The sequence below is a fragment of the Macrosteles quadrilineatus genome, unplaced genomic scaffold, assembly GCF_028750875.1.
Source record: "Macrosteles quadrilineatus isolate MER2022 unplaced genomic scaffold, UCM_ALF_1.0 Scaffold_5__1_contigs__length_97177068, whole genome shotgun sequence".
Taxonomy (NCBI): Eukaryota; Metazoa; Arthropoda; class Insecta; order Hemiptera; family Cicadellidae; genus Macrosteles; species Macrosteles quadrilineatus.
The window spans coordinates 93,674,254-93,689,289 of NW_026542598.1; the positions used below are offsets into that span (position 1 = coordinate 93,674,254).

General features: G+C 34.3%; 1 protein-coding gene across 2 annotated transcripts in view; it reads left to right on the forward strand.

Annotated features, from left to right (window-relative positions):
- The window catches only part of LOC128994324 (negative elongation factor B-like), a 30,194-nt gene extending 15,755 nt beyond the window's left edge, over positions 1 to 14,439 (forward strand). For both annotated transcript variants that reach the window (XM_054418779.1, XM_054418780.1), the window contains exons 7-14: positions 1,196 to 1,294; positions 1,756 to 1,902; positions 2,467 to 2,541; positions 6,370 to 6,520; positions 11,444 to 11,625; positions 12,126 to 12,323; positions 12,970 to 13,110; positions 14,110 to 14,439. In XM_054418779.1, coding sequence (XP_054274754.1) covers positions 1,196 to 1,294; positions 1,756 to 1,902; positions 2,467 to 2,541; positions 6,370 to 6,520; positions 11,444 to 11,625; positions 12,126 to 12,323; positions 12,970 to 13,110 — 993 coding nt within the window. In that variant the 3' untranslated portion in view covers positions 14,110 to 14,439. The remainder of the gene's footprint in view (positions 1 to 1,195; positions 1,295 to 1,755; positions 1,903 to 2,466; positions 2,542 to 6,369; positions 6,521 to 11,443; positions 11,626 to 12,125; positions 12,324 to 12,969; positions 13,111 to 14,109) is intronic.
- The last annotated feature ends 597 nt before the right edge of the window (positions 14,440 to 15,036 follow it).

Consider the following 15,036-nt stretch of genomic DNA (forward strand, 5'->3'; position numbering starts at 1 on the left):
AAGTAGAGTCAATAGCAAATAACCAATTTCCACACGTAAATACTTTCTTAAACAATTTAAACCTTTTAGTTAATATAAATAAGACAAAGTGCATATCTTTCTCAACATATCAAAGTAATAAACCAGCTCAACACAGAATTTTGATGGAAGGAAAATGTCTAGAAGAACTGCAAAATTTTAAATTCCTAGGACTTGTACTTGACAAAAATTTGAATTGGAACCTTCATATTGAACATCTTGGCCGTAAAATTTCATCAGGGATTTTTACACTGAGAAAAATGTCTAAATTATGTCCTTTGGAAACATTAAAAATAATTTACTTTGCTTTTATTCACTCCCACATCTCCTTTGGCATAATTTTATATGGTGCAACCTCTCATGAAAATTTGGAACAAATATTATTATTTCAAAAAGAAGCACTTCGTATCATGTTAAACATTCAAGATTGGAGAACCTCAGTTAAAGAACAATTTTCAAAACTTTGTATTCTTACTGTTTTTGCCCAATACATCTTTGATTTAATCTTGTTTGTAAAGAATAATTTACCAAAATTTGAGACCTTGGGTTCATGCCACAGCTATGGGACAAGGCACAGACACAAAATCAGTTTTTCAAATCACAACTTAAAATTCTTTGAAAATAAACCTTCATATGCTGGGATTAAATTTTATAACCTTCTACCAGATAATATTTTACAAATAACAGACAAAAATAAATTTAAAAAACAGCTAAAAACTTTTATGTTATCCAAGCCCATTTATTCCCGAGATGAATTTTTTAGTTGAATGTGTTGTAAATTTTTAAGCTAAGCTTTTGTATTTTTGTTTAGCCTTTTTATATAAGTTATGGTTAGTTCTAACAATATAATTTAATTGTATAACGCCATTCTGGTGCAACATGTTTTACTCCTGAATAAAGATTATATGACTATGACTATGACTATGACTATGACTATCGTTTTTAGGGCTGTGCAGGCGTTACTTACTTTCTGGACAAGCCTCGTATGTTACAATAGATAGTTGAATGGTTTTTTATCTACTTCTAAAGACCACTTACCACAATCACCACTCGTTATCTTTTATATGTATTTATTGGCTTTTAAGCAAAGAGTATAAGACGGTGTGAATATATGTTTATAATTTTATTAGACATATTTTTTTCTGTGGTAATTGTAACATGTGATATTGCTTTGCAGGACATTATATCAGTCGATCCTTGTCACAAGTTTACGTGGTGCCTCGATGCTTGCATTCGGGAGAAAAATGTGGATATCAAACGATCTAGAGAACTTCAGGTAGGTACAGCTACTAAACTACAAATTTTAACTTCTTTACGAACATTATTCATGTAATATGCATTGCCGGTTAAGTGTAAGAAAGTAGTACTTTGTGACCTATCTAATTAATGTTTTTTTTTTGTCTTAATTGCATTACCAATTTGGTATATGCTGTTGATTTTATGTATTCTAGATGTACAAACAAAATATGTTGGTATTAGAATATTATTTGATATACTCTAGAAGCTTGAGGTATTAGTTGCATTTTTTAAATTCCTCATTTCTGACTTGTCTTCAGGGCTGATGTCAGTAGCTATGCAACTTTCTTTGTTCAGCTTTTAAATTATTTGGCCAGTCTTAATACTTTCTTTGATACAATATCATTTGCTTATTGTTCCACTTGAACAGATTGTAAATTAAATAAAGTTAAAAAAAAAAAAAAAAATTTGAACTCTGAAGTTGTTTGTGATATGTTGTAGGGATTCCTGGACAGCATTAAGCGAGGTCAAGAACAGGTCCTGGGCGATCTTTCCATGACCTTGTGTGACCCTTACGCCATCAACTTCCTCGCCACCTCCGCCATGAAGATACTGCAACATCTCATCAACAACGAGGGACTGCCCAGGGTATGTGACGTGTGTCGGATTGCTGTTGAAAAATAACTATAGAGGCCACTTATCCAGCAGAAAAGTTGCTACGCTTTGTTATTGAAATTTTATTTGAGAAAAAATCTAATCAATTTAACTTGTTTTCAGAATAGTGAAAATTGGGAGGCAAAGCAATTATCTTTTTCAGAAATGAAAGGAATTAGATCATTAAGTGTTTATCTTAAGTGTTTTATGATGTGCTTTAAATATCTGTGTGGATAATTATGAAATGTTACAAGGTTTATACCTATATTTTTAGAAGTGCATGGTTAACTTCACAGGGTCATTGGTCTAGTGATAGTGTGGGACTTAGGTACCAGGTTCAAATCATGCCAATCCCCAATATGGTGTTAAGCTATGTGTTAACACAACCCACAAGGCCTAGCTAGAAGTTATGTGTAATTTACACATGTGTCTTAGAATGTGAAGGTAGGTCAAGAAATGAGGTAAACTTAACAAGCCTACCTGTAACATTCGGGTAACGATTGCAATACAATTCATTCAAGAAAGGTTCTTCTTCTAAAATAGTTAATTTGTTTTCAGGAAAACACCATCCTTATCTTGCTTTTGAGGATGCTGGCTTTGGGGCTCAGTGCTTGGGTCATGATCGATTCTCAGGTAAGTGAGACTAAAATTAAAAACCCCATCTAAATACAGTAGAACATCGATAAACCGGCTTAAACAGCTGTCACAGGCCGGATTTAGGAAAAGGCCAGACTATCAAGAGATCTACAGATAGAGAATCTATATAATTAATACGCTACATGAAACTTTGTCGGTTGAACTCCTCCGCCATTTCTTAACCGATTTTATCCATTGACGTCTCATTGGAAAGAGCGTGTCGCGTAGATTTGCAAACTGGCCTTACATTTTTGAAAAAGTCCCTTGGGCTCAGCCCCAGTGGCTTTGAAAGTTCCCATGTTATCCTTATGAAGAACACAATTGTTTACATTTTGATCAGCTGTATAATTTAATTGCTGTTATTTATTTTTCAATTCAATGAAACGCATTGAGTACATTTATTTACCAATTGAGTTTGTGTAAACATAACCCCCAAGACGGATCGTGTTAGTATGGTTGTATCTTAAATATGTGTATTTATCGTTGTCTGTGTCGCTATGACGGATCGTGTTAGTATGATTGTAACCTAAATTTGTGCGTTTATCGTTGTTTTGTGTAGCTATAATTTGTTTATTTATTGTTTTTTTTTCTTTTAAATTCCTCCGACGCGACGACAATGAAACATAGATTGGAGGCATAATCGTGATAACGACCGCAGCTACAGAACAGTGGCGCGTAACAGGCTTAACTCATCACAGTCATTACCTGACTGACCCTGGACAATCTCAACTATTAGGTTACAAATGCGCCCTAACACTGCCCCAAAACAACTTTTCGTTCTCAATTGGCCCTCTCTATCAATGGCCTGTATTGCCTGTACGGAGAGTTATTTTGAGAAGGAGAAAACCGGCCGGAAAGTTTAGGTTTATCAATAACGAAGATAAATAAACATGGTCTGAGTTAGACATCGGTAAATCTTTGAGTTGACTCTTTTAAGCTCATTGTAAATAAGACTGTTATTCGTTTTGAAACTCCTGTAATACTTTGCAATTGCTCGAATTCGAGCAACATGTACACTAGTTACAGATATAGAATTAACTAGCTGTGTACCCGTTCTACGCACGGGGATCTTATAGTATTCAGTTGAAACCTTCTTATATAAAGAACAGCAGTTGGTTTGCATATTTTCAGATATGCTGGCCAAACTATTATACATAACTTCATTTTATGCTGTTTGTTGTTGTTCTGAATCGGTACGGTATGACAATCAATAAAAGGTTAATAAATTACCTGTGTCCGCCGGTCGATCCTAAAGTATCTTATTACAGGAGATGCATTTCGGCGAAATTAAATCGCCATCATCAGACCTAATATAAGGTCTTGAGCTTCCCCATTAGGTGCGTCTTGAAGTTTTTAAAACACATACACGAACTGTAAACTTATACACATGATGAATTAAACATAAGTACACGGTATGCCTACTTTTATTTTTACTATGGACATGTAGACGCGCGTCGGTCGTGTGCCGAGTCTCGACTGAAAACACTCATTTAAAAAATGTAAGTTTCCCAGCCATATACAACACTGATTCAAGGTCTTTTTCCCGGTTATCAAAACTCAAGAACAATTTCATACACAAAGAATCTCTATTTTCATTTACGGTTACCCTACAAGTTATTGCACTTGCGATTAATTCAATCCGTTATGTAAGGAAACACGTTTTTAATCTTACTTGGTTTGGATTTGCCTTCAAAACGTGATCGGAAATGGTTGCGGTATTTATAAACAACATTCAATGTAAACATATCAGTGACAGCTAGAAGAAATAATCTTGATTCGAACAGCTGTTCGTTATTTCATAGATGAATAAACATTGGAAGAAAACTTTACAAAAAATCGCACAAAATAGGGTTTTTAAACGTCCGTCATTTTATTTACAAAGTAGTGACGCTATATTTTAATGGCTAAAGACGATCTCGCCAATCCAGTTAATAGATTAAAATGATTTGGAACTTGATAGGTACTCTCGTTTTTCAGGAGAAGGCCGCGTAAAATGGCTCTTGGGCCGTAACAGACTGGAAGACAGACAGAAATTTAGATGAGACTTGTATCGGTTTCTTTAATGTATAAATCGTAAAAATAACCGTAAAGTTTATGATTCTGAGCAATGTACAGACAAAACTCTAATTTTATTTATATAGATTATTATTGGATAGAAAATTACAGTTATCAAATCAAATCAAATCGTTTATTTCCAAAATATAAACAAAACAATAAACAGATATAAATTAAAAAGAAATATATTTTTCCGCATAGGCGTTAGTTATTGTTTGTGAATTTGGGATAGGTTGCCAAAGTCGCTGCAAAAAGTAACATCGACATTTTTATGCACTGCTTTTTAATGTTCTGAGCTTGAAGTTGATGACCAATGACTTACAATGTGGTGAAAAAATAATTACGAATAAATAATTGCTGTCTAAGAGAGATGACCTTTTTTATGAGCAGTGGCAAGAGCAAATCGGCCTATGTGAACTCTCAGTTGAATTTAGTCCCCTGATTTGTTGCCACTTGCCAGTTAGTACTGTAGAAGTGCAGTTCGGCATTGCAATTCACCACTAATATACAAAAATACAATGTTAAATTATTGTAGTAAATAAAGTACAACTAAGCACCCTAAATATTATAATTTTTTTATTTTTTATTACCTACTAGCTGTAACCCGCGGGCTTTGCCCCGTTTAACTTCTTAATTTTCAAGATTATCTCGTTGGCATGGCTCAATCACGTCCTGGTTGAAGTTTGTTCGCTACGCTCACTCACCTTTAGGTTGGAGCTCGTTCGCTACGCTCACTCACCTTTAGGTTGGAGCTCGTTCGCTGCGCTCACTTGCCTTCAGGTTAGCTTGTTCGCTACGCTAACTCGCCACCAGGTTGAAGTTCGTTCGCTACGCTCACTCACCTTTTGGTTGCAAATTAGCTGTTGTCATAAATGTTAAAGAGATAATAGTGCTGCACCCTGTTGGTAATCCTTGTAACTTTAATGCTATTGAACATCATAGAACGGAACCAACTTGTTTAATTGAAACAGCTGTTAAGATTCAATAATTCCATTTCTCATAAGATTAACATGGGAAACTCCAGAGCCACTGGGGCGGAGCCCGAAAGGATTTTTGAAATAAGAATATGCCTATATGTTAATCGGGAATGTGAGCTATCATCATGCCAAATTTCAGCCCAATCCGACCAGTATTTTTCGCGTTCACTTGTCACAAACATCCAAACTTTCTCATTTATAATATTAGTAGGATTTTAAATTTTTTTTTATATAAGTCTTAAATATTAATTTTTTGTATTTTACAAAAACACAATGATCCAAAAGTAGGTACAGTAATTAATGTAATGTTTGTAATTGAATAAAGAACAATTGAAGCATGATAATATATTGTTTTGTACTTTAAAATTAAATTACATTATTTACAAACCATGTCCTTAAGGCTATGATTTCTTTGAGAGATGGGATCGAGTCAAATTACTGGACAGACTGGATTATCGATTGCCAAATTATCGTGATTCTACCTTATAACATTTTAATCTCTTCAAATCCGAATTCATTTTAGAAATCATTTTCTGTTTTTTGTAGTGTTATACTATTAATTTTACTTATTATGTTACTAATTAATTAAAACATGTAATTTCTGTTGGTGTGATATAATATACCATCTAAAACTTATCATTTGATGAGTATCTTTTTTGCATTTTCGTTAATTTATGAACCAAAACATATATTATTCTTTCATCACTCTTAGTTAGCTATCTACCACAGCCGTGTGTTGTTAGTGAATCCTTTAATATGCAACAACTTATTTTGCATGATGTTTCGTTTGCAGGAGTTTAAGGAACCTAAGCTGGACTCCCAAGTTGTCACTAAGTTCCTGCCTGCCCTCATGTCTCTGATAGTCGACGACCAAGTCAGATCACTCAATTCTAAACTGCCTCCTGACGAGAGGGAGTCCGCCATCACTATCATTGAACATTCAGGTAATGATGGGAAATACTGTACCGTTACTTTGCAATATCAGGAACGTTCTTTAGCTTATCAGTAATAGGTGAAATTATTATTTGTGTCACCTCGTACAGTATATTTCTTAACGCAAGGTTGCTTTTACTCCCTGTTCTGATTATCAGTAGTGCCTCAGACTGAATGTTATTATTGTGGTTTCACCCTTTAATTCCATATTGATGCTCAAAACCTAAAACAATGGTTTGAAGTTTGGGCTTAAAGAGTGGTCAGTTCTAAGATGTAAGTAGCAGAAATATATGTGTGATGTGGAAAGCGAACAGGGACCTCTTGTCGGGAATTTTCGATTTTGAGTTGTATATATATTTGAATTCCCTATTAAATTCCGAATCAATTGGTGCAAGTCCCACGCATGTATGATTTTTTTTTTGTTTAAGTTATAGGACTTTGAAATTTTGTTATGGAAAAGGGTAATTTTGAGAAAAACGAAAAACTGTTATGAAAATTTCAAATAGGCATAGAAACAGTGCTTTTCTTATTTAAGAAACAATTTTGGTATCAAAAGAAAGCTTATAATGTCCTCTTTGAAAGCAATACAAATGTTTTTCTTAACTCACGGTAGTTTTCATTTAATTAACTGTTTTATTGAAGCATGTCTAAAAATAATATTTCAGAAAAGGGACCTCTTGTTGGCCCTATGTTATTTCTCCATAAGATAAGAAAAGGTACCTCTTGTTGGGACCACAAAATTTGTAAGATATTTTGTTCTTCGTGAACTGAACTTTGACGTAGTTCTCTAAATGTCCACTAGAATGCAGGACAATTCATTTTTTGGACTAAAATCTATTTAAAAAGTGAATATTAGAAATGGGACCTCTTGTCGTTATGGCGAAACAACATTGCGCGACAAGAGGTACCTTTTCTCAGACTGCGCATAGGCTAACAAAATGATTTATTTCGACCTTATGCATCTTCAATTTGATATTTTAACCGATACTGTCATGACTGTGCTAAATGAGGTATAACAATCGATAAAACCCCAAAATTTGATATTTTCGACCTTAATTGCTTATATTGGTCGTACTGAAAATGTTGTATCTCTGACCAAAGGTCTCTTTTCGCTTTCCACATCACATATACAAAATTTGCCGAAAGATTGTACAGCAGAGATCCAAATTCTTCAGTGATGTTTCAGCAACATATTTTCCTAGAACTGTGTGAATTTATACGACTTTCTCTACCTCAATCAAAAACTCTCAAATTTACCCTCATGTTATTAGCAAAAGTAGCCATGGAGCGTTCTAAGTTGTTTTTAGGGAATTCCTTTTTTTTAATAAGGAATTCAAATCAATTTTAGATTCTTACCTTCACCAGCTTGTATATACACAACTGTATCTGTAGCATCAAAGATAAGTAGTGAAGAAGTAAGTCGTGTCTAGCACTAGCACTAGTGAAGGGCATAGTCCATCACCGTCTCCCTCACCCTCACGTAATACAATAACGCTTCCGGTGGAGGAAGACCCTGTGCCATGTGCAATAGGAATTTCTTTACAGTACTTGCCGTTTGGGCTCCTTGCTTGTTATTGTTAAAATTGTATAAACTTACCTGATTCCGTCTGTGATCCTAAATTATTGTAGTGAGCAACCGGTTATAACCTCATCATCAGGCTCTTGTTGTCACTCTTGCGAGATCGTCGAGTTTAAAGACACACAAATACATTAACATTTAAATAAATATGACACGAGACATACTGACAGACGATTAACATAAATTCGGAAACTAGTTCCACACACGACGCGGCACGAGCAGATGTTTTGTCATGACAAGTATATTTTCGACACAACATAAGCGAAAAGCTCATGGCTGTCTGTGGCTTACTTGTCTATGGTAGCATTAAGGTAAACCTCAACAAATGCCCAACGGTATGTTCTAGAAATCTGTATGTACATAATGAATAGTACTAGTCTTAAGCTGCTAGGTGTAGGCTGTCAAACAGTGACCGGCTATAATATGTTCAACAAATTTTACCACCCTTAAAACCTTCCACAGCTTTCAGAAGAAAATCAAAATTTACTAAACAACCCTTGCAACAGTCTCATTTGACTGAAAAATATATGCCACCAGCAAAGTTTTGACTAGCTCTGTTTGGGTCGGGGTAAGTCCTGAATTTGGGCCAAGCAGACACTCGGGCGATATTTTATAACTAATTCATTTGAGGGCGCCACCTTGTTGAGGGTTTACTAACAGGATGCAACAAGGAACTAATCCTTCCCAGTCCGAGTGACTCCTTCAGTAAGCAGGGAGAAAAGAGAGAAAAAAAATCTAACTATGTCAATGAGCCGTATTTACACTAATGAGGGACATATCATACCCAAATAGACAATCTTAAAACTAGCAAGAAATATTCAATCAAGTGAAATAATATGTTCAGTTACACTAACTTAATTATATACCAAGGATACCAACAACTTCAATAAAAAGACTAAATTGAGCTAGAACACAATAGTTATTCAAATAAATTTCAAAAGTCAAATATCTCTTTAATCAACTAATAATATTTCAAAATTCAAATATTTACCCTTTTTCTTAAAACAAAGTTACATTTACTTGAATCATATTACAGCTCAACAACAGATAATATTTACTAAAATACAAATTAATTTTCAAAATATTTGTTTAGGTCCAGGACCAAATTATATTTAAAGCCTAAGGACTTGAAATGTCCCTTAATTCAACAAAGGCAAAGTATCAAATTCAATTCTTAAGCAACTTACTCCATATTATTTAAGTGTCAAAATTCAATATATATTTCAAAATAAACTCTATCTTAATTAAGCATAAACATATTAAACAAATATCAATCAAAACACATGTGAGTTTTGACGGTGGCCACCGGAACACCTAAACAGAACATACAAACAAACAAGAATATATATACACAAATATTTCAATATTTTTCCCAACTAAATATATACAGTATAACTAAATTCCAATAATAGCTTCTGGAGCACTGCCATGAGTCGTCAGTCCAAAGAATGTCCGTCCGGTAGATTTACTTGCTGTGAGTAAATAATATAAGTCACTCACCGATAGAAGTCTTCAACACAATACACGCTCGACAATAGATATCCGGCCGGGACCGGGCGATAGTGTGTCGCGGCAACTGAGCTGACCGCGCGACAGTAGACGGTAGCGGCAGACAAATGGGTCGACGCCAGACACAGGCTGCGACAGATGGTTGGGCCTCCAGGTCCACAGGTAACACTCGAGAGTTCAGTCAATCCAGGTGGACAATGATCTCAGAGTACGGTAGTCGGGAAACGGGAAACCCTGGGTGCACAAATTTGGTATAGCCTACTGACTTGTAATAAAACCATAACAGTGAAAACACAAATTTTTGTCTACTCAAATTTAATAATAAAATGTGAAATTACCATTATATTTACAAATTACAATTTACATTAATATTTACAAGTGAAAGTTGTCCAGTATTTATATAAATCAATTATTCTTTAAATCAATTAATTTACTGTAAATTCAAAATAACAACGACTATATTTTTAAAGTGTATTTTTACTTGTCAACAATTAATTTAACTTCCAACTTTAGTTTTCAACTAAAAGCTACTTCAAAATAAAATATACAAGGTTGAATGGCACAATAAATATTATGTTGCACTTGCTGAAAGATAAGACAAATTCAAAACAACTATTACAATGACCCTAGTTTGAGCTTTAACTAACACAATACAATGACATTACCTACACTAATAAACATTTTAAAGGCCATAAATTATTGTTCAGCAAATATTTAAACAAAGGTACACTAGTTAATTCGCAAAGTTTGTTTTACTACTAAAATCTAAGCATTTTATAACTTTTTGAGTCAACAGTTACTTATTTACTTTAACATTTACTACAATTGAAACATAGCCTACACTCTAAAAATTTAACACTAATAAATTTATTAATTAAAATCGTCTATTTATTCCCTTTTGATTTTTCAAACTTTAATATTTAGTCTCCTTGGTTCTTGACCTTCAAAAAGTTAACATCAACTACTTTACATTTACGACAGAAACATAAAACATGAAATTTTCAAGATGGCAAACAAAATCGTGTACATTTACATAAAATAACCTACATGAATGGTCTTGCAAATACAATGACAAAATTATGTAACAACTGACATTAATTACATTTGTTTAAATCAAACATTTTGAATAAAGCTCCAGAAAAGTACAACATTTTTACTAACCTACAAATTTACATGACACGGTTTTATTTTAAATTGGTTTGTTAACTAAATATTCTCTCCAACTTTGAGTTTCAAACATCCTACTGAACAGGTTTGATACGGCTGATCGACATACTAAATTCATAAACCTATCTTTGAAGCAATCGGGTATTACATTTATTTACAACAAATCTAAATAAATACTCAATCATGATACTTAAGAAAAGGCTCCCTGCTTACCTCAGAAATTTCCTAATAATCGAACATTCAAATCCACCGACGAAGGTGATGAGGGTCCTAAAACTTCCAATGTCCTGGTCTATGCTCCAACTAAGGTCCAAAATGCATCGCTACAAGCGTTGTCGACTCTTCCTGGAATTTTTGCATGCACCGACAATCCTCAAAGTCACGTGATTCATGAATCATCGGCAGCGTTCAACATGGTCTAGGCGGAGAGGGGAGGGTAACTGACTTACTTTGGCTCAACGGCAATTCTTTTGCTCCTTTCAGGCGAGGGTAGGCAATGGCACAACATTTCCTGGTAGATATTGCCAAACATTTGAAGGCGCGCTACTTCAACTGGTTAATCCATAATCGAGGTGATCAGTCTCAATTATTTATGAATGGGCTTAAGTGGTACACGAAAATTGTTACACCCTTGGCAATGAAGTGTGAAAGACTTGCATTGGCATCTTTGTGTTGCCAGGTCCGCCACCTGATGCCTGCCAGGCCTATGTACAGGAGAGCTCAGTAGCCAGTATCATAGCTATGTACTACACTCTACAGACAGCCAAGCAGAGAGACAGGATAGGACTGATGAGAGTGCTAGGCACTCTGGCCACCTGTGATAGCGACCGAGCCTTCGAAGACCCCTTCCTACACTTCCTGGTAAAGTTTAAACAACATGTTTAGGTTAGCAGATTTTGACAGTTTTTGCCTTTGGAATAGTCCTAAGCACAATAAACTAAAAGTACTTTTTGAAACTGAGAATAGGTTTAGGCGTATATGTAGAATTGATATTTGTAGAACTGTCCAATGCTTTCCTAACATCGACCATTCAATACAGTTCTACACAATGTTGTTCTCAGAATAACTGTTGTTGCAAGATGTTGTTCTCAATACAGTTCATGTTCAGAGGGTATTTTCAATGGTAAAGCTGTTAAATATGTCTGACACATTTTAAATCCCTTCATAGTGTTGCATTGTATTCTTGTACAATATAACTAAAAATTAGCTTAGATTATATTTTTACCACTTGTAAAATCTCAGGGTGACTTATTAAATTATTACTTTTTTTATTGTTTCTCAGTTACATTTAAAACATTACTAGAACCCAGCAAATTCAGCTCAGCACAAGTAAACACACCAATTGACATGTTTGTTCCCAGATATCCTTATTGATCCACATGGGAGACGAGTTCTCCACTGAAGACTTCTGCACTGTGATATTCGACGAGTTCTTCTACGCAGGTATCAGCCGAGAGAATGTGGTGAGACACATGTTGAAGCTGCTGTGGTACGTTTACCCCAAGTTGTCCAGCACTCGGCTACATGCTATCATGAAGGTGTTACAGCCTAACGCACAGGTAAACAGTGTTACCTTGATTTGTACTCACCTTGTGAATTGGTGTAAATAACATCTAGGTGCAGAACTTTGTTTCTCACTCACCCACTCTCACTCATCCCCATGGCGGAATTTGGCTGCACCAACATATTCCTTATATCTTTTTTTTTTACTTTGGTTCTAAGGTGTCAAATTTAATCCAATCAAATCAATTGTCACTCATAGCAATTGAATTTCTTTAACCAAATGGTTTTGAATTTTGCTTGAATTAAGGAAAACAAATTGTCAAGCTTTTTTATTAAAATTATTTTGCGTTCATTATACTTAATTCCTTACAAAGTAGGCTATACTACATCTAAAAGACAATTTAGTCCACATTATGAAAAAATATAAAAATTTAATTTGATTACTTAATTAGTCAGTGAAAAATCTTGAGTTTATTACAATTGTTTAAACTCCTTAACAAATTCAACTTCTCCTCTCAAATCTGACATTACGTTTACCTTATCAAACCTTACCATCTTACCAAATACAACCTCCCCTTATCACCACATATGCCCAGAGCTAAACTCTCTAACAAAAGCAGCCCTACTGTGTCTAACACAAATCTTGTCTAAAAAATCCTGTTTTTCCTTGGTTTTTTTGTATTGTATTGATGATGTTTGTAGCACAACGACGCGGTCCACTCACTGTACAAGCAGCTGACAGAGAAGATAGGCAGCGAGCAAGAGCCTCCTGCTATACCTGAGAACTTGGACTATCTAGAGTCACCACTGATGTCTGTGCCTACTCCTGCGCCCATCTCATAGGTAGGGGATGTTGGCATACTCGGATGTACATTTCTGTCCCGCCACTAATACATAGACGGACATTGCTACTAGTTAAGCATTATTCCGAGGGATGGCAGCACTTGGTGAATCAATAATCTTTTATATGATTGTGCAATAGTTATTGGATGTACTTTCAGTTTCTTCAATCAGTTTAATCAAAATCCTTGGTGACTTAGGTAAAATTATTATTTTTAAAATTTATAACAAATAATTGAATGATTATTGCACGATTTATATAGGTAAAATAGTGGTGCAGTGGCTTCAACGCTGCAATTGAGCTCTTACAAAGACTTCACAAAAAGACCAGAAACAGCATTTTATCTTTTAAACTATTGCATATAATGCAAAAAATGTAATACATGTACTAAAGCTAAAATTTAAGGATATACGAAAAATCGGGTCGGATTCGGTTCGGTTTGGATATCCATAACCAACCGTTAACCGAAGCTATGAACACGTGTTTGCAGTTAATGTTCCTAAAAACCAAGAAACACTACTTTTTTAACAGAAACATTTTTAAGTTTAAAACGGTTTTTTAGTGTTTACAACAGAAATTTTGTTTCCCACTGAAAGTCGGTAAAGATCAAGGAAGAAGAATCAAATTATTTCCTCAAAAACATATTTTTGACAGAAGTAGTTCACTCTCAATAGTAGTTGTGGTCAGTGTACACAAAAACTTATTGTTATCAATATGAACGGTCTGGTCTCTATTAGCACAACACTGTCCAATACAACAAAACAAGCCCAAATTAGTGATTTAAAATCACCACTGTTTTGGCTAGGGTGGATTTTTTGAGGGTCAGGTTTGCGGTACTCTGTTCCCCTTATAGAAACCGTAAATTTAATGACCACGACATATTCTATTTAAGATTTCCTTCATACTCCCAGTATGATGATCAAAATTTATATTTGCTTGAGTAGTCACAGTTCCCTGATATTTTGGGGACTCTGTATAATCTATTATTAATTATGTTCCAGACTGAAGAGTAATCTCAGCTCCTGATCTCAGGCACAGCCAGGCCCAGGGCTGCTGTAGCACTTCCCCAGCAAAAAGGGGGTCGTGAGAATATTTTTTGTACAAAAGTAAAGCAGCTTAATATTTTTTCCAAATTAATATTTCTCTAGAGTGGAACTTAACAACAAAACTTATCATAATAAAATTGTAAAATCTTTTGGAAATATAGCGCCCTAAATAATTTCCTCTGTGGGCTATAGCACAGACAGCCCATAATACAAATTGGGACCTGGTTACTCAATATGTGCCATTCAACAATGTAAATATTGTAAAAATATTTTTCTTGTTTTAAAAAACACGTTATATGAGTAAATAAAATATTATTTTAATTTTTGAAAACCATACCAATTTATTCATCCTTTGGTTATATTCTTCTAAACCTGCACCAAATTTTGAAACTTATATTTATGTTAAACTTAAAGGAAGCAATAATTAGTATACTGTATTCACATTTTTCTAAAACCGATAAAAGTGTATTTTATATTATTTTGAAGTGTCTTACAAAAAAATGTTATATAGCCTCTATTTTTACATTATTCTAAGAGTTAAGAAGACACTATCAGCTCTGTGGTTCAGAAATATCCCAATCACAACATATATTATTCAGTTCCCAAAGATTAATATATGTTTGAAATCATTTAATAATCTTCGCTATGTTTTTGCTATAGTAGGTTAGCAGTAAAGGGAAAAGGTTTGACCTTTTCTTATTGTCATAAAAATCGTTATGTACCAAAAATGTGACTTCATGTGTAGGATAAATCCTTTTTCAATTACAAGGTAGCTTTTAATTAAGAAAGAAATTTAGTTTTTAAAATCTTCATCCAAGTCCTATGAAATATTTGAAGGTATAACTGTTATACCCTAATAAAAGAATGATGAAAATTAACTAT